This window comes from Rhinopithecus roxellana, chromosome 12, assembly GCF_007565055.1.
Source record: "Rhinopithecus roxellana isolate Shanxi Qingling chromosome 12, ASM756505v1, whole genome shotgun sequence".
In the NCBI taxonomy this organism is placed as follows: domain Eukaryota; kingdom Metazoa; phylum Chordata; class Mammalia; order Primates; family Cercopithecidae; genus Rhinopithecus; species Rhinopithecus roxellana.
The window spans coordinates 128,432,771-128,456,643 of NC_044560.1; the positions used below are offsets into that span (position 1 = coordinate 128,432,771).

The following is a 23,873-nucleotide window of genomic DNA, read 5'->3' on the forward strand; positions in this document are numbered from 1 at the left end:
GACTTCCAAATTTATATCTTTATCCCAGACCTCTCTTCTGGTCTCCAAAATGTATAACCCACTAATAGACATCCACTTGAATGTCTTAAGACATCTCAGGTTTAACATGTCTAAAGTAGAACTCCTAATTTCCCTGCCAAACCTACTTTGCCTAAGCTCCTAATCTCTGTAAATGTCGCTTCCATCCCGCTGGTTATTCTAGCCAGAAACTTAGAAGTTATTCTTGATTCTTCCATGTTCTTCAACTCCCATGTCCAATCCATCTGCAAAATATGAAAATTTTACCTCCAAAATTATGTCAAATTATAGTCAATTTCTCTCTGTGTCTACCACCATCACTTCACTCATCATCTCTTAACCAGGCTACTCGTAAGCCTCATAACTGGCCTGCCCTCACCTATTCTTTACCCTCTTTCTTTTATGCCCCCACATTCATTCTCCATACACCAGCTACAATGACCTTTCTAAAAACAAAATAATAATACGAGCTTACATTTGTTAGTGTCTATTATGTGCCAGGAACTGTTTTATGTATATCTAATCTATACAAGAACTCCATGAAATAAAACCCAAATCTACCTCAATTTTACAGATAAGGAAACTAGGGCACAGAGAGATTAAGAAATTTGCCCCAGGTCACACGGGCTTGGGCACACAGCCAGTAAATCGTAGAACTTAGGTTTGAACTCAGGTTGACTTCTTAGCCTTCAAGCTTATCTGCCACACTATGCTAGATAATGTCACTACCTAGCATCAAATATTTGATGACTTCTCACTACACTGGAACTAAATTCCCAACTCCTTACCAAGGCCTGCAGAGGCCTGTGTGACATGTTGTCTTCCTACACCTCCAAACTCATCTCATGCTTCCCTTTCTTTTCCTTTGCTCCATCCACATGGCTTTCACTCCCCAACCCCCATCATCTTCCTTGAACATTATAAGCTCTTTCCTGCCAACAGGCTTTAAACATCTTCATCTCAAGTATTCTTCTTTTTTTCTTTTAAATCCCCTATTCTGAGAAACACCAAATATTCTTTTCTCTGATCTTCACACAGCTGGATCCTTCTCATTCTTCAGGTCTCATTTTAATTTTCTGTCCAGAGAGACGCTCCCTCCCATTGCTTTTTTAAAATATTATTTAAAAAAAAAATTTTTTTTAAAGCTGGACACCATTAATTAGAATCATACTATTTCTTAAGGAGGTCCCTCCCTGTTACGTTCCATCTTGGTCCCATATTTGTTTTCTTCTTAGCCTTAAAACAATGTGTTAGCCGATTAAAGTGCCTATAATCCCAGCACTTTAGGGGGCCAAGGTGGGTGGATCACGAGGTCAAGAGAGCAAGACCATCCTGGCCAACACTGTGAAACCCCTTCTCTACTTAAAAAAAAAAAAAAAAAAATTAGCTGGGCGTGGTGGTGCATGCCTGTAGTCCCAGCTATTCAGGAGGCTGAGGCAGGAGAATCGCTTGAACCCAGGAGGCGGAGGTTGCAGTGAGCCAAGATAGCACCACTGCACTTCAGTCTGGTGACAGAACAAGACTGTCTCAAAAAAAAAAAAAAAAAATTGTTGGCCAGGTGTGGTGGCTCACACCTGTAATCCAGCACTTTGGGAGGTCGAGGTGGGCAAATCACTTGAGGTCAGGAATTCCAGACTAGCCTGGCCAACGTGGTGAAACCCCGTCTCTACTAAAAATACAAAAATTAGCCAGGTTTGGTGGCGGGCGTCTGTAATCCCAGCTACTTGGAAGGCTGAGGCAGGAGAATTGCTTGAACCCGGGAGGCGGAAGCTGCAGTGAGCCGAGATAGTGCCACTACACTCCAGCGTAGGCAACAGAGTGAGACTCCATCTCAAAAAAAATACAAAAAAAAATTACCCAGGCATGGTGGCATGCACCTGCAATCCCAGCTACTCAGGAGGCTGAGGCAGGAGAATTGCTTGAACCTGAAAGGCAGAGGTTGCAGTGAGCCGAGATCATGCTATTGTACTCTAGCCCGGGCAACAAAGTGAGACTCTGTCTCAAAAAAAAAAAAAAAAAAATTATAATTATTTGTTTGTTTGCTTGTTTGTCTCTCTTCCCCACTAAAATTAAGTGCTGTGAAGGCAGATGCTGTGTCTTAGTCACTTTCATTATGTTCAGAGACAAACAGTTTCCAGCTCATAGAAGGAACTGTAGAAATATCTGTTGTCTATCCATATATTATCTTTTCTACTTTATAGATCTGTTCATTCATAATTTCTGCTTCTTTATCACTTTGGCTTGTCATCATCCACGCTTCTCCTCCCACACATACCCCTACTCAACCTCATGGCCTCTCTCTTTACATCCTGTTAGTCATGGTTTTTATTGCTGCTAATTGCCTCAATCACCTCATGCTACCTGATTCAAATTCCTGAGAGAGAAACATTGATTTGTCCAACTCCTATTTTAGGAGCCAAGACACATTTGTAGGTCATTGGCATCCCATGGGTTGCTTGCTTTTGGGTCATATTCCCAGTCCTAGTCCAGACAGCTGTGTTAGAGAAGGGTGTGGGTGGGGACGGTCAGCACAGTGCTGTCTTTCTGCAAGGATGAGGATGCAGCAGGCTTGGTGACTGATATTTGAGCACAAGTTGTTGCAGCAGAAGCAACAAATAGTTAACCAGGCCTCACTTAGGCTGGGCTCTCTGGGAGGAAGGTCTTCCCAGTAGTTGCTCTCTGGGAGGAAGGTCTCAGGTTATGGTCAAGTCCAGTTTACTCTCCCTCTGGGGAGAATAGTAAACACAAATTGAAACCACTCACATTTACACAGAATTTTTTTTTTTTTTAGACAAGATCTGGCTCTGTCACCCAGGCTGAAGTGCAGTAGCACGATCTCAGGTCACTGCAACCTCCATCTCCCAGGCTCAAGACATCTTCCCACCTCAGCCTCTTGAGTATCTGGGACTACAGGCATGTGCCACCAGGCCAAGCTAGTTTTTGAATTTTTAGTAGAGATGGGGTTTCACCATGTTGCCCGGGCTGGTCTTGAACTCCTGGGCTCAAAGCAGTCCATCCACCTTGGCCTCCCAAAGTGCTGGGATTACAGGCTTAAACCACTGCACCTGGCACATACAGCCTTTCTAAAATTGCAAAAAGAGCATTTTTATCCCTCTGCAACAAATAGTTAACCAGGCCTCACTTAGGCTGGGCTCTCTGGGAGGAAGGTATAAATATCCCCCTTATTTATACCTTCAGTGAGGTAAAGAATAGTTTCCATTTAACAAGTGATAAAACTGAGGCTGGGAAGGTAAAGTACTATGCCTAAGGTCCCACACACACTAAATAAGAGTCATCATTACATCCCAGATCTCTAGACTCGCACTCAAGGTCTCCTTTCACTATACATATCTTGTTGCCCTCATTTCCTTCCTGGGACTTTAATCTTGAATCACAGCCCAAGGATTTTTAAGGGCAACCGTTTGAATGGCCAGCGAAAAGTTCTAAAACAGCTTGACGATAATTGAAGTTTCCTATAAGGCAGCACTCTATAGGTAGGTTCTATGGGCTCTGGGCTCCCAGTATAATTATCAAGTGTCAAGAATTGATGGAGTAATTACCATGTGCCAGGCACTCTACTTTACATATACTCTCTCAATTCAACCTCACAACATGCATGTAAGGTATATGTTATTATAATCCCCACTTTACAGATGAGGACACTGAAACTTAAGAAAGTAGGTCACTGGACCAAAGTTCAAAATCTAGTAAATGCAGTGCTGGAATCCTAACTCAGGTCTGTCTGACTCCAAAGCCCACCTCCCTTTTCATGATCAGCTTGATTTTGTCACTTGATTTATGTGAACTTCCATTTCCTTATCAGTAAAATGGGGATATCAGGGCCAATTCATGGGATTATTGTAGGTTTACGAACAATCACCTAGAGGGAGAACCTATTTCAGTAAACAGAGCAGATACACACTATCTTTCAGTTTAGTCTGAAACTAAATCCTTCATGTGTGAAAAGAAGCAGAATTATCAACTCCAATTGCCTATAGGAAACAGGATTTTTCTTGTGAGGCTATAATCCTGGGGCAAGGATTCGTGGTCCAAATTCTGAAAACGTAAGGCCTAGAGAGAAATAATAGTCTTTCCAAGGAAACAGGTCTATTTCATGTACCTCAGAGATGAGAAAGAACCTGCATTTAAACTAGTCATAATGCATCAGAATGGAAGTTAGTAAATGCTCAATAAAGAGATTTTGAATTTGTGTCTGATAAACTTGAGATGTTCTCCTAGGCCAAGGTCTTTTACATATAATCTTGTTAATCCCACCACAACTGTAAGAGGCAGGTCTTCTTACAACCTTCATTTTTCAGGCAAGGACTATGAGGCTCAGAGAGTTGTTTTTTTTTTTTTTTTTTTTGGTTTTTTTTTTTTTTTTGAGACTGAGTCTCACTGTGGTCCCCAGGCTGGAGTGCAGTGGTGCAATCTCAGCTCACTGCAACCTCCGCCTCCCAGGTTCAATCGATTCTCCTGCCTCAGCCTCCCGGGTAGCTGGAACTACAGGCGCCCACTACCACGCTTGGCTAATTTTTTGTATTTTTTTTTTTTTTTTTTTTTGAGACGGAGTCTCGCTCTGTCACCCAGGCTGGAGTGCAGTGGCCAGATCTCAGCTCACTACAAGCTCTGCCTCCCGGGTTCACGCCATTCTCCTGCCTCAGCCTCCCGAGTAGCTGGGACTACAGGCGCCGCCACCTCGCCCGGCTAGTTTTTTGTATTTTTAGTAGAGACGGGGTTTTACCGTGTTAGCCAGGATGGTCTCGATCTCCTGACCTTGTGATCCGCCCGTCTCGGCCTCCCAAAGTGCTGGGATTACAGGCTTGAGCCACCGCGCCCGGCCATTTTTTGTATTTTTAGTAGAGATGGGCTTTCACTGTGTTAGCCAGGATGGTCTCGATCTCCTGACCTCATGATTTGCCCGTCTCTGCCTCCCAAAGTGCTGGGATTACAGGCGTGAGCCACTGCGCCCAGCCTCAACTTTAAGGCTCAGAGAGTTTAAGTGACCTGGCAAAAGTCACACATCTAACTCAAAGCAGAGAAGACACCGGAGCCAAGCTTTCAGCTGTGTCGCAGTTTGGCCAGTCTGCTAGTAAGTTATGCTGCCTCAGGACTGTAGTCGTCCTTGGATGGAAACTGACTCCTAGGTCAAACATAGTGCTAACTTCTTGCCTATTCATTATTCTCAATAAATGAAAATCAATCCTACGTGCATCAGCACACTTAGGGAGAATGCTGGCTAGGACAATACTTCCCTTGCAGCATTATAGATAAATACCAACACCTAAACAAATGTCAGTAATATCATGTGATGAATGCAAGAGTGAGAATAATGACTAAACTTTGCATAGCACTTGATGATTCACAAGGAGCATTCATATCTGTTACCCCCTTTGCTCTTCATATCACCCGTTGGAGATAGGTGTTATCATTGCCATTTCACAGATGAAGAAACTGAGGCTCAAAGGAGTTTATTTCATATGAGAGAAGATGTGAAGCTAGCTGTGGTGGCACACACCTGTAATCCCAGCTACTTGGGAGGTTGAGGCAGAAGGATTACTTGAGCCAGGAGTTTGACAGTTCGAAAGTTTGAGTCCAGCCTGGGCAACATAGTAAGACCACATCTCTGAAGAAAAAAAAGAACGATGTGGACATATACCGTTTTACAATCTCTTAGCCTCCATTTCCCCTTCTTTTGGGACTGGTACTCTGTATTTCCTTTGAAGATCAAATACCCCTTGCTTCAGCAACATTGACTCTATCAACGTGAACACATAACACTAGACTCTTTGAGAATCAGGCTTGGAACTTCTATGTGGGCTTTCATTCAAACTGTTGAGAGGGAGAAGCTCTCTTAAGCCCATGGGTGTGAGTCTGAATTTAAGGGCTACCACCATAAGAAAAAAAATATTACGTATAAATTTTAAACCAGCAGAAGATAATTCAGCCTGTTTAATGGAAAGCAGAAATGGAGATTAAAAATAAAAAAGAATGTAGAGTAAATGGAGGATAGAACTAAATCTTAATATATAATAATAACATTAAATGTAAAAAAGTGAATCTCACCAGTTGGATTTTTAAAAATTATATCCAACAGTAAACTTACTTTAAGAGACATACTTTTTTTTTTTTTTTTTTTTTTCTGAGATGGAGTTTCACTCTGTCACCCAGGCTGGAGTGCAGTGGCCTGATCTCAGCTCACTGCAACATCCACCTCTCAGGCTCAAGCAATTCTCCTGCCTCAGCCTCCCAAGTAGCTGGTATTACAGGTGCCCACCACCACTCCCAGCTAATTTTGTATTTTTAGTAGAGACAGGGTTTCGCCATGTGGGCCAGGCTTGTCTCAAACTCCTGACCTCAAGTGATCTGCCCACCTTGGCCTCCCAATGTGCTGGGATTACAGGCGTGAGCCACCACGTCCAACCCAGAGGCATATTTAAAGAGATAGATTAAAAATAAAATGAAAGACAAACCAGGCAAATGTGAACTGGGTTGCGATCTTAGTATCTGTCAAAGAGGAATTTTAGTTTTAAAACATGAGATGAAAAGTCATTATTTTTTCTTAAAAGGAACAACAGACAAATACATAGATACAACAGGCAAAACACATAATCATACAGTCTTAAAATATACAGAACTCAGCCTGGACAAACATGGTGAAGCCCTGTCCCTACTAAAAATACAAAAAAAAAAAAATTTGTCCAGGCGTGGTGGCATGTACTTGTAGTCCCCAGCTACAGTCCCAGCTGTTTCAAAAAATAAAAAATACACAGAACTGAGCCAGGTGCAGTGGCTCACACCTATAATCCCAGTGCTTTGGGAGGCCGAGGTGAGAGGATAACTTAAGGCCATGAGTTCAAGACAAGCACCACAGCAAGACCACATCTCTATAAAAAATAAAATAAAAATTAATCAGCATGGTGGCACTATTCTGTAGTCCTAGCTACTCAGGGGGCTGAGGTGGAAGGATCGCTTGATCCTGGAAGTTTGAGGCCACAGTGAGCCATGATCATGCCACTGCACTCTAGCTACACACACACAAACACATACACACAAAACAACTGCAGAGAAAGATTGAGAGATGCATAATTCTAGTTGAAGACTTCAATATCCCTCTCTCAGAAACTGATATATATATCAAGTCTTGAATAGTATAAGTACCATATGTCAACAATTCTACATCCAAAAGAGTAGACTCTAGGATAGTTAAAAACATAATAAATTTGAAAAGCTAACAAAGAAAAATATGAGATAATTATAGTTTGTGACTGAAAAGGAAAGGCAAAACTTCAAATGCACAAACTGTAAGACAATATTTTTTTGAGACAGGTTCTCACTTTGTCACCCAGACTGGAGTGCAGTGGTGCAATCTCAGCTCACTGCAGCCTCTACCTCCTGGGCTCAAGTGATCCTCCCACCTCAGCCCCCCAAGTAGCTGGATCTACAGGTACGAGCCACCATGCTCGGCTAATTTTTTGTGTTTATTGTAGAGATGGGGTTTCGCCGTGTTGCCCAGGCTGGTCTCCAACTCCTGAGCTCAAGCGATCTGCCCGCCTTGGCCTCCAAAAGTGCTAGGATTACAGGTGGGAGCCACCACATCAGGCCTGTAAGACAAAAATATTGATGAATGGCCGGGCGCGGTGGCTCAAGCCTGTAATCCCAGCACTTTGGGAGGCCGAGATGGGCAGATCACGAGGTCAGGAGATCAAGACCATCCTGGCTAACACAGTGAAACCCCGTCTCTACTAAAAAATACGAAAAACTAGCCGGGCGAGGTGGCGGGCGCCTGTAGTCCTAGCTACTCGGGAGGCTGAGGCAGGAGAATGGCGTAAACCCGGGAGGCGGAGCTTGCAGTGAGCCGAGATCCGGCCACTGCACTCCAGCCTGGGCGACAGAGCGAGACTCCGTCTCAAAAAAAAAAAAATAAATAAAAATAAAAAATAAAAAATAAAAAATAATTGATGAATATAATGACATTAAAATTAAGAATTTCTGTTCAACAAAGAACATTGTTGAACAAAATAACTAGATAAGAGACAACGTGGCCGGGTGTGGTGGCTCATGCCTGTAATCCCAGCACTTGGGGAGGCCGAGGCAGGCAGATCATGAGGTCTGGAGTTGGAGACCATCCTGGCCAACATGGTGAAACCCTGTCTCTACTAAAAATACAAAAGATTAGCCAGGCATGGTGGCAGGCGCCTGTAGTTCCAGCTACTCAGGAGGCTGAGGCAGGAGAATGGTGTGAACCCGGGAGGCGGAGCTTGCAGTGAGCTGAGATCACACCACTGCATTCCAGCCTGGGTGACAGAGTGAGACTGCGTCTCAAAAAAAAAAAAAAAAAAGGCACAGCATAACTAGATAAGAGAATGGAAGAATATGTTCGAAATATGCAACACACATAACTCTGGTAAATAAATAAGAGGGCAGCAACCCTTAGCAAAAAATAAAAGCAAAATATACAAATAGTTGGCATGAACATTATCACCAAAAAAAGGCAGAAAAAAATATAAACAGAGGAATTCCAAAAATCAAAAGGCATATAAAGAGATGCCCAAAGTACCACAAAAATGCTAATTAAATCAGCAACGTTCTATCCTTTTACATCTACTAAGCTACAGAAATTAGAATGCTTGATAATGCCAGCTGGGGGAGTTCTGGGGATGCTGGAACTCTGGTAGGAGTATGGACTGGTACAGCCATTGTGGAGCACAATCTGACATGAAGTATGCAAATTCAGAACTCATACACTCTATGAGCTTGCAGTTAGACTCCTGGGATATATCCCAAAGAAATTCTTATGCAGGCACATAGGGGTTCTGCATTAAAATATTTATTGTGTGATATTTATGGTGGTAGGGATTCAAAGACAACCTGGTTATCATATGGAGAGGAGATAGCTACAGTGTGGTAGATGTTGTATTGTAAAATATTATGCAACAATCAAAAGCAATGGATTAGATGCATACACAGCAAGATGAATGCATTTTAAAACAGTGCTCAGTGAAAAATATGAAGAAACAAAATGAGATTAAAACATTATGCTATTTGCACAAATTAAAAATCTATTAATACAAAACAAAAATTCACTTTTTGTAGGAACAGATACAAATTAAAATAACAGACACTTTAAATAAAACTTAGTTATCTAAGTGGGGAAGAGAAAAGGAATAAAAGAGAAAAAAAATGAACAAATAGGTTGGGCACGGTGGTTCACCTGTGAATCCCAGCACTTTGGGAGGCCAAGGCAGGTGGACCACTTGAGCCGAGGAGTTTGAAACCAGCCTGAGCAACATGGTGAAACTCCATCTCTATTAAAAATACAAAAATTAGCTGGGCATGGTGTGCAGCTGTAGCTGTAGTCCCAGCTACTTGGGAGTTTGAGGTAGGAGGATCGCCTTGAACCCAAGAGGTCGAAGCTGCAGTGAGCCAAGATTGCACTACTACACTCCAGCTTGGATGACAGAGTGAGATCCTATCTCAAATATATATATATATATATATATATATATATATAAAATAAAATGAAATTTAGAAGTGACATTGTCACCAACCAAAGATGATAAAGTACTATGTACTAAGTAGTGTGATTAAATCCCCAAAACTGGAAGGAAATACAATAATATTGTATATTATACAATAATAATATTAACTTTCTTCCTAATACATATGTTGACTCCAGAGTTCTACACTGAATACCTATTAATTTGCAAAAATAAGTTTACAATCGTAATTTTAAAAAATCATCTGGAGGAGTATGTTTCAGTGGCAGAATGGTGGTGTTCAAAAGATGTGTCCTGGAAAGAAACACAAAAAATTTCAGTCTATGTGCAGAATGGGTAGAATTATGCATGCATTTTCTTCTTGTTAAAATTATCATTTCCTTTTGTTTGATTTGGGTTTTTTTTTTATTTTTATTTTTTATAGAGACAGAGTCTTGCTGTGTTGCCCAGGTTGGTCTTGAACTCCTGGGCTCAAGTGGTCCTCCTGCCTTGGCCTCTTAAAGTGCTGAGATTACACGTGTGAGCCAACACACCGGGCCTGATTTTTTTTTTTTTTTTTTTTTTTTTTTGAGACGGAGTCTGGCTCTGTCACCCAGGCTGGAGCGCTGTGGCCGGATCTCAGCTCACTGCAAGCTCCACCTCCCGGGTTCACGCCATTCTCCTGTCTCAGCCTCCCGGGTAGCTGGGACTACAGGCGCCGCCACGTCGCCCGGCTAGTTTTTTGTAGTTTTTAGTAGAGACAGGGTTTCACCGTGTTAGCCAGGATGGTCTCGATCTCCTGACCTCGTCCCGGCCTGATTTTTATTTTTATTTTTTTGAGACAAGGTCTTGCTCTGTTGCACAGGCTGGAGTGCAGTGGCATCATCTCAGCTCACTGAAGCCTTTATCTTCTGGACTCAAGCAATCCTCTAACCTCAGGGTAGCTGGGACTACAAGCATGCACCATGATGCCCAGCTAATTTTTAATTTTTTCATGGAGATGGAGTTCTACTATGTTGCCCAGGCTGGTCTGGAACTCCCGGACTCAAGTGATCCTCCTTCCTCGACCTCCCTGAGTCCTGGGATTACAGGTGTGGGCCACCATGCCTGGCATACCATAATTTCTGAAACAGTATATGCACAATCAATCAAAATAAAAGGCAAAAGAAATTTATCAAAGGTAAGAGCAGTAGGTTTAAAAAATATTCAAATGAATCCTTACTGTAAACAAGGATTACAAAATCCTTCCTAAAAATATCTTCATCCGGTGATACTGAAATCATGTAACAATTGGTAGAGTATACACCTGAGGAATCAGAGCAGACATTTATAGTAAACAATGCTCATATCAGACTGGCATCCCTAAAATATAAATCACCAGCCACACCAGTCCTCCAGCCCCCAAAACAAAATATTTAGACTCAGCTCCTGAAGCTTAGCTCTTTTTCACAACAGAAAGACTCTTAGGCTGTAGAAATAGGTATAAAGTCAAGTTTTCCAAACCAGAACAAAGATTGTAAGGTCTAGAAACCACACCAGGCACCAGTCTACAGGGAGGAAGGAAGAAGTTCTTGCTGCTCCTCCCTGACCTCACCACCCTACTTCCTGTCATCTGGTGCTCTGCTCTTTGACTCTGAAATCTGGTCCACACATCCCCTTCTCCTTTGGGCAGACTCGTGCACTCTTTTTTGTTTTTAACCTTCCCCAAAAGATGCACACTCATGCATTCTTTAAGATCTGCCTCAAAAGTCACTTCCTTCATGAAGTCTTTTCTCAAACCACCAAAACCACCAGGCAGAAATTTGTTCATTTATTCAACTAATTTTTACTGAGCACCTACTATGTTCCAGATTCTGCACCTAGTATGTTCCAGAGCCTGGGCTTATCATTTACTGAACTGTATGACAGCCATGTCTGTGGGTCTGACTCCATGGCTGTTGGATATAGTCATTTAAAAATACATTTGAAGGCCAGGTGCACTGGCCTACACCTGTAATCCCAGCACTTTTGGAGGCTGAGATGGGCAGATCACCTGAGGTCAGGAGTTAGGGACTAGCCTGGCCAACATGATAAAACACTGTCTCTACTAAAAATACAAAAATTAGCCAGATGTGGTGGCACACACCTGTAGTCCCAAGCTACTTGGGAGGTTGAGGCAGGAGGATGGCTTGAAGCCTGGAGGCGGAGGTGGCAGTAAGCCGAGATTGTGCCACTGCACTCCAGCCTGGACAACAGAGCAAGACTCTGTCTCAAAACAAAACAAAAAGCACTTAAAAAGTCATTTTTTTTTCCACATGGGATGTTGCCTACTTTATGTATTCAATAGTAATAGATATTCACTCACTCATTCCACAGCCTGGTGCAGTGGAACGATAAACTGTTTTCTTTTATAGTGCTTTCAGTTGTTGTTTTATGGAAGTATAAGCTTCGAAACCAGACAAGCTCGAGACACTGGTCCTGTCCCTTACTAGCTGTTTAACCTTGAGCAAGTGACTTACCCACTCTAAGCAGTTTCCACATCAGTAAAATGAAGATAAGAATGGTATCCTCTACAATGGCTACTATGAGGATTAGATGAGCACATTGCAGAAGCTCCACGAATTTACGGCAAAGTGCTTTCTAATCTATAAAGAGCTACATGAATGCGCGTGATGATGTGTGAGCAGGTAATACAGAAAAAGATAAATATGAGACTAGCAAACTTGCAAACAAGTGACAATTATTTAAAAGTTAGATAGGGTACAAAACAGCAGAAAAGCAAATGGATTTTCACAAAGTACTTTTTCTTATGTTAGGAGGAAATCTAGTTGTTAAGTGCTTGATACGTCTGCAAGAGGAAAACAACATCTGTCCACAAGTATAACCATCAGCACTGCTCAGTAAATACTAATACATACGTTTGTTTATTTTTTATTTTATTTTTATTTTTTCCCAGGCTGGAGTGCAATGGCGCGATCTCGGCTCACTGCAACCCTCGCCTCCCAGGTTCAAGCAATGCTCCTGCCTCAGCCTCCCAAGTAGCGGAATTACAGGTGCCCCCCACCAACCCCAGCTAATTTTTTGTATTTTTAGTGGAGATGGAGTTTCACCATGTTAGCCAGGCTGGTCTCAAACTCCTGACCTCAGGAGATCCACCCAGCTCAGCTTCCCAAAGTGCTGGGATTACAGGCGTGAGCCACTGTGCCTGGCCCTGTACATTTAAACAAAATAAAATCCTTGGGTGTCCTAGGATAAATTGAAAGTGAGGATTAAGTTTATACAGAAGTTTATTTACTGATAACTAATTCCATAAACTCCATAATAATGATAGTAGTGATAGCAACCATTTTTTGACTACATATTTGTATCAAGCACTTTACATACATTAGTTCATTTAATCCCTACAACCTCATAAAAGAGAAATAATCACTCCCTTTCCACTAATAAGGAAATAGAAGCCCCAAGAGGCAGTGTGACTTTCCCCAGGTCTCACAGAGCAAAGGGAGTGGGATGGGAAATACAAATCCAAAGTTTATTTCAAAAAAGTAAGTTATTTTGCTCCCCAATTTGTACCAACCTCATGAATATTTCTCCTCCTAACATTTGCCTCTACAATCCCAGTTACAGTTCATCCTTCTGGTCAACAAGGACTCCTTCATTTTTATCCAGAAACGCTTTGTCAGCATCATGTTCCTGCATCTGCCTGTCATTTCCTGGCTCTGCAGTGGGATCCAATTCGTTTCCCTTTTCTTCAATTCCCCAAATGCCATCTTCCTCTTCTTCCTCCATTTCCTTTTTCTCCTTGGCCTCTTCTGCCTGTTTTCTTTTTCCAGTTTCTTCATACAGTTCTCTCCATTGCTTCTCTTAGGTCCTGTTTAGAATGTGGAATTTCAAAATAATTTACAGATAGTATAAACAAAGTTAACCAACTTTAGAGATATCTGACATCTTCCCACAATCATTTATTTATTTATTTATTTATTTATTTATTTATTTATTTATTTTTGAGATGGGGTCTCACTCTGTCATCCAAGCTGGAATGCAATGGTGCCATCTTGGTTCATTGCAACCTCTACCTCCTGGGCTCAAGTGGTCCTCCCACCTCAGCCTCCTGAGTAGCTGGGACCACAGGCACACGCCACTACAACTGGCTAATTTTTTTTTGTATTTTTCATAGGGATGGGGGTTCGCTATGTTGCCTAGGCTGGTCTTAAACTCCTAAGCTCAGGAGATCCACCCACCTCAGCCTTCCAGAGTGCTGGGATCACAGGCGTGAGACACCGTGCCCAGCCTTCCAACAGTGTTAAGATTTCTGGGATGGTGTTTATTTATATACAAAGTTTCAACATGTGTAGGGTGAATAGAAATGTGTGTGTGTATGTAGTTTGTTCATAAATAAAATTGGTTCCAATTTAGCAAACATTTATTGAATGCCTACTGCATTGCTAACCACAGTGCTATAATAGGCAATCTACACATGTTATTTACATCCCTCACAGCAAAGTATGAGGTGTGTTACTTGTTCTGCTTTCTAGATGAGGGATCTGAGATTCAGACTTCCTTACACTTTTCTTGTCGATCTCCGCAAACTGAAAGTAAGCCCCATGAAGGTAGAAACTTCTCTGTTTTATTTCACTGCTATAACCCCAGCATTTAAAACAGTGCTTTGAACAGGTACACAAGTACTTGTCAAGTGAATGTATGGCTTAATAATAATAGCTACCATGTATTGAGCACTTACTATACACCAGGAACTTATAAGATAGAGGCTATCATTTTTCTCCATTTATAGATGAAGAGCGGTTAAATAACTTGCCTAAGTTCATACAGCTACTAAATAATGCAGACTGGATTTGAACTCAAGCAGTCTAGCTTCAAAATTCAAACTCTTAACCAATATGAAAAAGTAGCTTCACAAAACAATTTTAGATATAATCCCAAAATAAAACAAGACAAAAGCAGACTAAAAAGTATTACAAGGTCAAATAATTTTTCCCAGAATGACTGTTTCAATTTTTTTTTAGACGGTGGCTCACGCTGTCGCCCAGATTGGAGTGCAGTGGCCTGATCTCAGCTCACTGCAACCTCCGCCTCCCAGGTTCAAGTGATTCTCCTGTCTCAGTCTCCTGAGTAGCTGGGATTACAGGCGCCCGCCACCGTGCCTGGCTAATTTTTGTACTTTTAGTAGAGATGGGGTTTCACCATGTTGGCCAGGCTGGTCTCGAACTCCTGACCTCAAATGATCCACCCACCTCAGCCTCCCAAAGTGCTGGGATTATAGTCGTGGGCTACCACGCCTGGTCTTTCTATTTTTTTTTTAAGGAAATATTAAGTATCAAAGTTCTTCGAAAAACAAACAAGCAAACTTTTTTTTGTGCCTGTGTTTCTGCGGGTGCTCTAAGCATAAGCTTAATCCGCCTATTGGGTAATCAAGTATTGGCCACAAGCCTGCTTTTGAATGGACCTTCCTGCAGAACCAGGATATCTGCATAGAGCTTGTCAGGGTCATGAGGCCATTGCCCCAAGTATCACTCCACCCATAAAATAGTTCTAGGAGGCTGGGGAAGCCGGTAAACAGCACTCATCACCTTCCTTCTTTCTCGTAGCCGTCCATCAGAAAATAAGCTTAGGCCTATTTTCTGTAATCCCAACACTTTGGGAGGCTGAGGCAGGTGGACTGCTTGAGCCCAGGAGTTCAAGATCAGCCTGGACAACACGGCAAGACCCTGTCTCTACAAAAACGTCAAAAGAAAAATTAACCCGGCATGGTGGCATGCATCTGTAGTCCCAGCTACTTGGAAGGCTGAGGCAGGAGGATCACTTGAGCCCCGGGGATTGAGTCTGTAGTGAGCTGTATTCTCACCACCATACCCCAGCCTGGGCCAAGAAGCAAGACCCTGTCTCAACGACAACAAAAACCAAAACAAAACAAACAAAAAAAAGAAAAGGAAAATGAGCTCAGTAGCTCCCTTCTAGATCAATGCACTAGAGCAGGTAGTCTGAAACACAAAAGGAGCATGAGAGGCCAGGAGTTTGAAACCAGCCTGGGCAACATAGCAAGATCCCATCTCTTAAAAAAAAAATTTTTTTTTTGAGATAGAGTTTCGCTCTTGTTGCCCAGGCAGGAGTGCAATGGCGCATCTCGGCTCACTGCAAACTCTGCCTCCTGGGTTCAAGTGATTCTGCTGCCTTAGCCTCCCGAGTAGCTGGGATTACAGGCATCCGCCACCACACCTGGCTAATTTTGTATTTTTACTAGAGATGGGGATTTCTCCTTGTTGTTCAGGCTGGTCTCAAACTCCCGACCTCAGGTGATCCACCAGCCTCGGCCTCCCAAAGTGTTGGGATTACAGGCGTGAGCCACTGCGCCTGGCCAAAAAAAAAAATTGTTTTTAAGTTAGCTGGGTGTGGTGGCACACTTCTGCACTTCTGTAGTCCTAGCTACTCGAGAGGCTAAGGTGGGAAGATTGCTTGAGCCCAGGAGTTCAAAGCAGCAGTGAGTCACAATCACACCACTGCACTCTGTGCAGAGAGAGCAAGACTCTGTCTCTTACAAATATAGATATAAATATAAATACTTATATATATACACACACAGAGGCAGAGAAAGAGAGAAACTGCAGGGAAAAATAGATGCATAATTGTAGCTGAAGACTTGAACATCCTCCTCTCAGAAACTGATACATCAAGGCTTGGGTAGTATAATTACCATATTTCAACAATTCTATATCCTATACAAGAGTAGACTCTAGGTGGTTAAAAATATAATAAACATGAAAAGTAAAATTATAAAGAAAATATAAGAGACTCTTATGGTTTGTGAATCAAAAGGGAAGGCAAAACTTCAACAAGTCAAAGGCTGCGGATGACTTTGGGTACTTTAAACTCTGAATTTCAGTTCCCACATCTGAAAAATGGAAGTAATAATATCTGTCCTGCTGGGTTGTTTTAGGGCTAAGTGGGATGGTGTTTGGAAAGTGCTGACAGAGTCACAAGTACAAAATTATAAATGTCCAGTGAACATGAGTTCTTTCTCCTACCTCTCAGGGCCAAGTGACCAAAAATGAGACAAAGACTCTGCAGCTGATTTTTGAAATGCAAAGAACAGTGAACAACTGAGGAGTCAGACATCTGGTATGCAGAGTGGGGGAATACCTTACTTTTCTTATTCCCTGGGTCTTATTTCCAACTTTTTGAGCAAACTCTTCATCATTTGTAAGAAGGAAATTGTTAAAGATGCTGCCCGATTTTACCTGCTGAAGTGAAAACAACAGGATTATTAAAACTAGGTACCTAAATGTCGAAGGGCTTAAAAAGCACCTGGAGACCCTTGCTAAATGCATATTCCCAGGCTACTGGCCCAGAGGTTATAATCAATAATTAATTGTTATTAATAACTCAGAAAATACAAGGGTTATTAATAACACAGAGGGTCCAAAATCCTGTACTGCCCTAGCTGATCTGCTCTAGAACAAAATTAATTTAGTTTCCCAAGATTCTGTGCTCCTTATGCCTCTGAACACTATTTTAGAAGGTTGTGAAGTAAATGTTATCAGTCTGCTAGCCTCCAAATTGGTGTCCACTGGCTCTTGCCCCAGCTCAGATTGATAGTGCCTACTTCTGATGATACTTACATAGAGACGCCTTTAAAAAGGTGGCCAGGCGCAGCGGCTCACGCCTATAATCCCAGAACTTTGGGAGGCCGAGGCTGGCAGATCACGAGGTCAGGAGTTCAAGACCAGCCTGGCCAACATGACGAAACCCTATCTCTACTAAAAATACAAAAATTAGCTGGGCATGGTGGCGCGTGCCTGTAATCCCAGTTACTTGGGAGGCTGAGGCAGGAGAATCACTTGAACCTGCGAGTTGGAGGTTGTGGTGAGCTGAGATAGCGCCATTGCACTTCAGCCTGGGCAACAAAAAAGGTTCTCTCCTTAATCAGAAAAACTAAAAGACCATAGGAAAAAGAAAAGTTTCAACAAGAAGTGCAAGCAGAATTTAGAATCCTTTTTTATTTTATTTTTATTTTTTGAGAGGGAGTCTTGCTCTGTCGCCCAGGCTGGAGTGCAGTGGCATGATCTTGGCTCACTACAACCTCCACTTCCTTGGTTCAAGTGATTCTCCTGCCTCAGCTTCCTGAGTATCTGAGATTACAGGCATGTGCCACCATGCCTGGCTAATTTTTTTTTTTTTTTGTATTTTAGTAGAGACAGGGTTTCACCATGTTGGTCAGGCTGGTTTTGAACTCCTGACCTCAAATGATCCGCCCACCTCGGCCTCCCAAAGTGCTGGGATTACAGGTGTAAGCCACTGCGCCCAGCCAGATTCTATACAATGTAGATCGTGTACTATAGTTCTCTATTTTTTAATAACATTTTTAGTATTTGCAATGAAAGGAAAATATTAATGAAATCCATGGTATATAATATTTTCTGTGTTTGTTTATTGAATGAGAAAGGAACAGAATACAAAGAACACAAGTCATGGAGTCAGACCAGCTCAACCACATACTAGCTGTGTGATCTCGGGCAAGTTTGCTCAATCCCGCTGAGCCTAGTCCCTATAAGTAAAGTAGGGAAAATAATAACTCCCTGAGAGTAGTTTCATGAGAATTAGAGATAATATATGTAAAGCACAGTGTCTAGCAGTTAATAGTCACCCAATAGACACTAGTGGTTATTATCATAACTTTTCAGTATCTGAGTATGTTTCAAAAAGGGCAAAATGATGGTCATTTTATAATTTTTTACTTTTGCAATATGTTAATAAATCATCAAGTCAATGTCATGGGCGTAGTTGTACAATCAGCTGGAAAGTCTGTAGCATGAGTAATCCCATGTCCCTCCCCTGGGCTTTGAAAAAACCGCTGCCTTGAACTCATGGAGACAGAGAGTAGAATGATGGTTACCAAAGACTGGGAAGCGGGGGAGTGGAACCAGGGGTAGGGTGCTGTGAGCAGTGGAGATGGTTAATGGGTACAAAAACATAATTAGGTAATTTCAGAATTTTGGGAGGCTGAGGTCAGGAGTTTGAGACCAGCCTGGCCAACATGGTGAAACCCTGTCTCTGCTGAAAATACAAATAATTAGCTGGGTGTGGTGGTGGATGCCACTACTTGGGAGGCTGAGGCAGGAGAAATGCTTGAACCTGGGAGGCAGAGGTTGCAGTGAGCAGAGATCTCACCACTGCACTCCAGCCTGGGTGACAGAGTGAGACTCTGTCTCAAAAAAAAAAAAAAAAAAAAAAAAAAAAAAAAAAATATATATATATATATATATATGTATATATGCTAGGTAGAATGAATAAGATCTAGTATTTGATAGTACAACAAGATGGCTACAGTCAACAGTAATTTATTATACATTTAAAAACAACTAAAACACATTCAAAAGTTAGCAGAAGGCAAGAAATAACTAAGATTAGAGCAGAACTGAAGGAGATAGAGACACAAAAAACCCTCCAAAAAATCAATGAATCCAGGAGCTGGTTTTTTGAAAAGATCAACAAAATTGATAGACCACTAGAAAGACTAATAAAGAAGAAAAGAGAAAAGAATCAAATAGACGCAATAAAAAATGATAAAGGGGATATCACCGCCTTTCCCACAGAAATACAAACTACCATCAGAGAATACTATAAACACCTCTATGCAAATAAACTAGAAAACCTAGAAGAACTGGATAATTTCCTGGACACTTACACTCTCCCAAGACTAAACCAGGAAGAAGTTGAATCCCTGAATAGACCAATAGCAGGCTCTGAAATTGAGGCAATAATAAATAGCCTACCAACCAAAAAAAGTCCAAGACCAGACGGATTCACAGCCGAATTCTACCAGAGGTACAAGGAGGAGTTGGTACCATTCCTTCTGAAACTATTCCTTCTGAAAAACAAGGATTTCTCCCTAACTCATTTTACGAGGCCAACCTCATCCTGATACCAAAGCCTGACAGAGATACAACAAAAAAAGAAAATTTTAGACCAATATCCCAGATGAACATCGATGCAAAAATCCTCAATAAAATACTGGCAAACCATATCCAGCAGCACATCAAATACCTTATCCACCATGATCAAGGGGCTTCATCTCTGGGATGCAAGGCTGGTTCAACATATGCAAATCAATAAACGTAATCCAGCATATAAACAGAACCAAATACAAAAACCACATGATTATCTCAATAGATGCAGAAAAGGCCTTTGACAAAATTCAACAGCCCTTCATGCTAAAAACTCTCAATAAATTCGGTATTGATGGAACGTATCTCAAAATAATAAGAGCTATTTATGACAAACCCACAGCCAATATCATACCGAATGGGCAAAAACTGGAAGCATTCCCTTTGAAAACTGGCACAAGACAGGGATGCCCTTTCTCATCACTCCTATTCAACATAGTGTTGGAAGTTCCGGCCAGGGCAATCAGGCAGGAGAAAGAAATAAAGGGTATTCAATTAGGAAAAGAAGAAGTCAAATTGTCCCTGTTTGCAGATGACATGATTGTATATTTAGAAAATCCCATCGTCTCAGCCCAAAATCTCCTTAAGCTGATAAGCAACTTCAGCAAAGTCTCAGGATACAAAATCAATGTGCAAAAATCACAAGCATTCTTATACACCAGTAACAGACAAACAGAGAGCCAAATCATGAATGAACTCCCATTCACAATAGCTTCAAACAGAATAAAATACCTAGGAATCCAACTTACAAGGGATGTGAAGGACCTCTTCAAAGAGAACTACAAACCACTGCTCAATGAAATAAAAGAGGACACAAACAAATGGAAGAACATTCCATGCTTATGGATAGGAAGAATCAATATTGTGAAAATGGCCATACTGCCCAAGGTGATTTATGGATTCAATGCCATCCCCATTAAGCTACCAATGACTTTCTTCACAGAATTGGAAAAAACTGCTTTAAAGTTCATATGGAACCAAAAAAGAGCCCGCATTGCCAAGACAATCCTAAGCCAAAAGAACAAAGCTGGAGGCATCACGCTACCTGACTTCAAACTATACTACAAGGCTACAGTAATCAAAACAGCATGGTACTGGTACCAAAACACAGATATAGACCAAGGGAACAGAACAGAGCCCTCAGAAATAATACCACACATCTACAGCCATCTGATCTTTAACAAACCTGACAAAAACAAGAAATGGGGAAAGAATTCCCTATTTAATAAATGGTGCTGGGAAAATTGGCTAGCCATAAGTAGAAAGCAGAAACTGGGTCCTTTCCTTACTCCTTATACGAAAATTAATTCAAGATGGATTAGAGACTTAAATGTTAGACCTAAAACCATAAAAACCCTAGAAGAAAACCTAGGTAATACCATTCCGGACATAGGCATGGGCAAGGACGTCATGTCTAAAACACCAAAAGCAACGGCAACAAAAGCCAAAATTGACAAATGGGATCTAATTAAACTAAAGAGCTTCTGCACAGCAAAAGAAACTACCATCAGAGTGAACAGGCAACCTACAGAATGGGAGAACATTTTTGCAATCGACTCATCTGACAAAGGGCTAATATCCAGAACCTATAAAGAACTCAATCAAATTTACAAGAAAAAAACAAACAACCCCATCAAAAAGTGGGCAAAGGATATGAACAGACACTTCTCAAAAGAAGACGTTCATACAGCCAACAGACACAGGAAAAAATGCTCATCATCACTTGCCATCAGAGAAATGCAAATCAAAACCACAATGAGATACCATCTCATACCAGTTAGAATGGCAATCATTAAAAACATCAGGAAACAACAGGTGCTGGAGAGGCTGTGAAGAAATAGGAACACTTTTACACTGTTGGTGGGACTGTAAAGTAGTTCAACCATTGTGGAAAGCAGTGTGGCGATTCCTCAAGGACCTAGAACTAGAAATACCGTTTGACCCAGCCATCCCATTACTGGGGATATACCCCAAGGATTATAAGTCATGCTGCTATAAAGACACATGCACACGTATGTTTATTGTGGCACTATTCACAATAGCAAAGACTTGGAATCAACCCAAATGTCCATCAGTGACATACTGGGTTAAGAAATTGTGGCACATATACACCATGGAATACTATGCAGCCATAAAAAAGGATGAGTTCGTGTCCTTTGTAGGGACGTGGATGCAGCTGGGAGCCATTGTTCTCCGCAAACTATTGCAAGAACAGAAAACCAAATATGGCATGTTCTCACTCATAGGTGGGAATTGAACAATGAGATCACTGGGACACAGGAAGGGGATCATCACACACCGGGTCCTACTGTGGGGGGGGGGGGGGTGCGGGGAGGGATAGCATTAGGAGATATACCTAATGTGAATGACGAGTTAATGGGTGCAGCACACCACCATGGCACATGTATACGTATGTAACAAACCTGCATGTTGTGCATATGTACCCTAGAACTTAAAGTATATTAATAAAAAAAAAAAAAAAACAGCTAAAAGAGTGTAGTGGGATTGTTTGTAACACAAAGGGTAAATGCTTGAGGTGATGGATACCCTATTTATCCTGATGTGATTATTACATGTTGCATGCCTGTATCAAAATATCTCATGTACCCCATAAATATATATACCTACTATGTACCCACAAAAACTAAAAATCGAAAACAAAAACAAAAAACCCTGCCTTACTGTTTCATAGCCAAAAAAGTTTTCTTGTTTTTAATAGAAAGGCTTTTATTTGGACTTACATTACCCAACCAACCCTGCCTCCAAGAGAAAAACAAGTGATAAAATAGCCACTTTGAATAGAGATAATTATTTTGCTATGAGCCATTTTTTAACAATTGGTTTTTAAAATTCCTTCTGCATGTTTAAGATATTTTCTTACCTTCAGGATTTTTTCTGAGTCGTCAACAGTCTTGCTAAGAGAACTGCCTATTTGTTGGCTTTTCTATTTTCCCTACTTTCATGAGAACTGCTCCTAATCTCACTGTTGTTTTTAATGCCCTTTTGCCTCCATTGCCCTTACATTAAACTCATGGGCTATGAGCTCTCCAGTCCTGCATCCTAACTGGTGATCATGGTCTACTTATATCTTCTCTGTAAAAGAACTGTGAACTGTGTTTGACTAAAGCCTAAGGCCCTAAGGAATTCATTGAAAGTTACCTGTGCTATCCCACTTGAGTAATAACATGTGAAGAGCAAAGGTCTGGGCACTTGTTAGCAATGGGCCCTGACAAGTCAAGTCTCCTCTCTGAGTCCTCAGTGTTCTTATCAGTAAAATGGCAACGGTAAGTCCTACCCTCTTGGCCTCACAGGGCTGTGGCACAGACCATACGATGTAAGGGATATCAATGTGCTTTGTATTATTGTAACCACCTTTGCAAAAATTATGACAGTGAGAAAAATCTGACATAGGAAAATTGTGACAGTGAAAGAAATCTGACCTAATCAACTCGATCTTGCTTCTAACCTCCAAGCTGCCCTTGTTCATTCCTGGACATAGGCCAAACTAACTATAGAAGAAATTTAGTTTATAATCTATTTTTTTTCAAAAGACAATAGCAGCCCCTTCCCGAAACAAACCCCCTCCTTGCTTGGAGACCAGACTGCCTTTGTAAAACTAACAAAATAGAAATCATGACTCAGGAGTCATGCAGCCAGAGGCCACCTCCCCAATTCTCCTGTAGATAACATCACTATTGTAAAACCTAAGATTGGTATTTGAGGTGTTTTTCCGACTCTGCATTCTGATGCAGAGTGCAGCTGGCACTACCCAAACTGATAAACTGGCTCATCTGGTCTTGTGGCCCCCACCCAGGAACTGACTCAGCTCAAGAGGACAGCTTTGACTCTCTGATTTCACCCTCAACCCAACCAATTGGCATTCCCCATTCCCTAGCCCCCTGCCTGCCAAGCTATCCTTAAAAAAATCCTAGCCTTTGAATTTTCAGAGAGGCTAATATGAGTAATAAAAATTTCCTATCCTTCCGCTTAGCGAGCTTTGCATTTATTAAACTCTCTGTTGTGGAAACTTGCTCTTCTCAGTGCTCCAGCTTTTCCGGGCAGTGGGTTAGATGAACCCATTGGGTGATGACATTATGACTAGGTTATACTCATTGTGGTTAGACTACACTCATTCCTTCAAAGATCATAAAGAGTTCCAATGGTAAGAGGACACGTTTCTTTGTTCTCTACCATCTGCTCCCAGCCTCTGTGCTGATTTAAAAAACAAAACCAACAACAACGAAAAAAAAAAAAACAACGCAGTTACTTCCACCAAAGAAAAAAAGGTAAAGGGGTTGTCTTTGGAAGTGTCAGAATAGGGAACAGGAGAAGTCAGGGACTAGGCAGGAAAGTTGACCATCTTACTAGGCTGGGACCAAGGAGGGATGGGGAGGGCATCTGGGCTGCCAGAGCATCTGAAGGCTGGAAATTGGGGCGG

The 23,873-nt window shown here is 41.6% G+C and overlaps 1 protein-coding gene across 1 annotated transcript in view; it reads right to left on the reverse strand.

Moving 5' to 3' along the window:
* Positions 1-12,883: 12,883 nt before the first annotated feature.
* The window catches only part of LOC104667845 (calreticulin-like), a 46,919-nt gene continuing 35,929 nt past the window's right edge, over positions 12,884-23,873 (reverse strand). The window contains 3 exon segments of the mRNA XM_010370423.2: positions 12,884-13,337; positions 16,132-16,140; positions 16,637-16,729. Of these exon segments, the coding sequence (XP_010368725.1) occupies positions 13,098-13,337; positions 16,132-16,140; positions 16,637-16,729 (342 nt within the window). The 3' untranslated portion in view covers positions 12,884-13,097.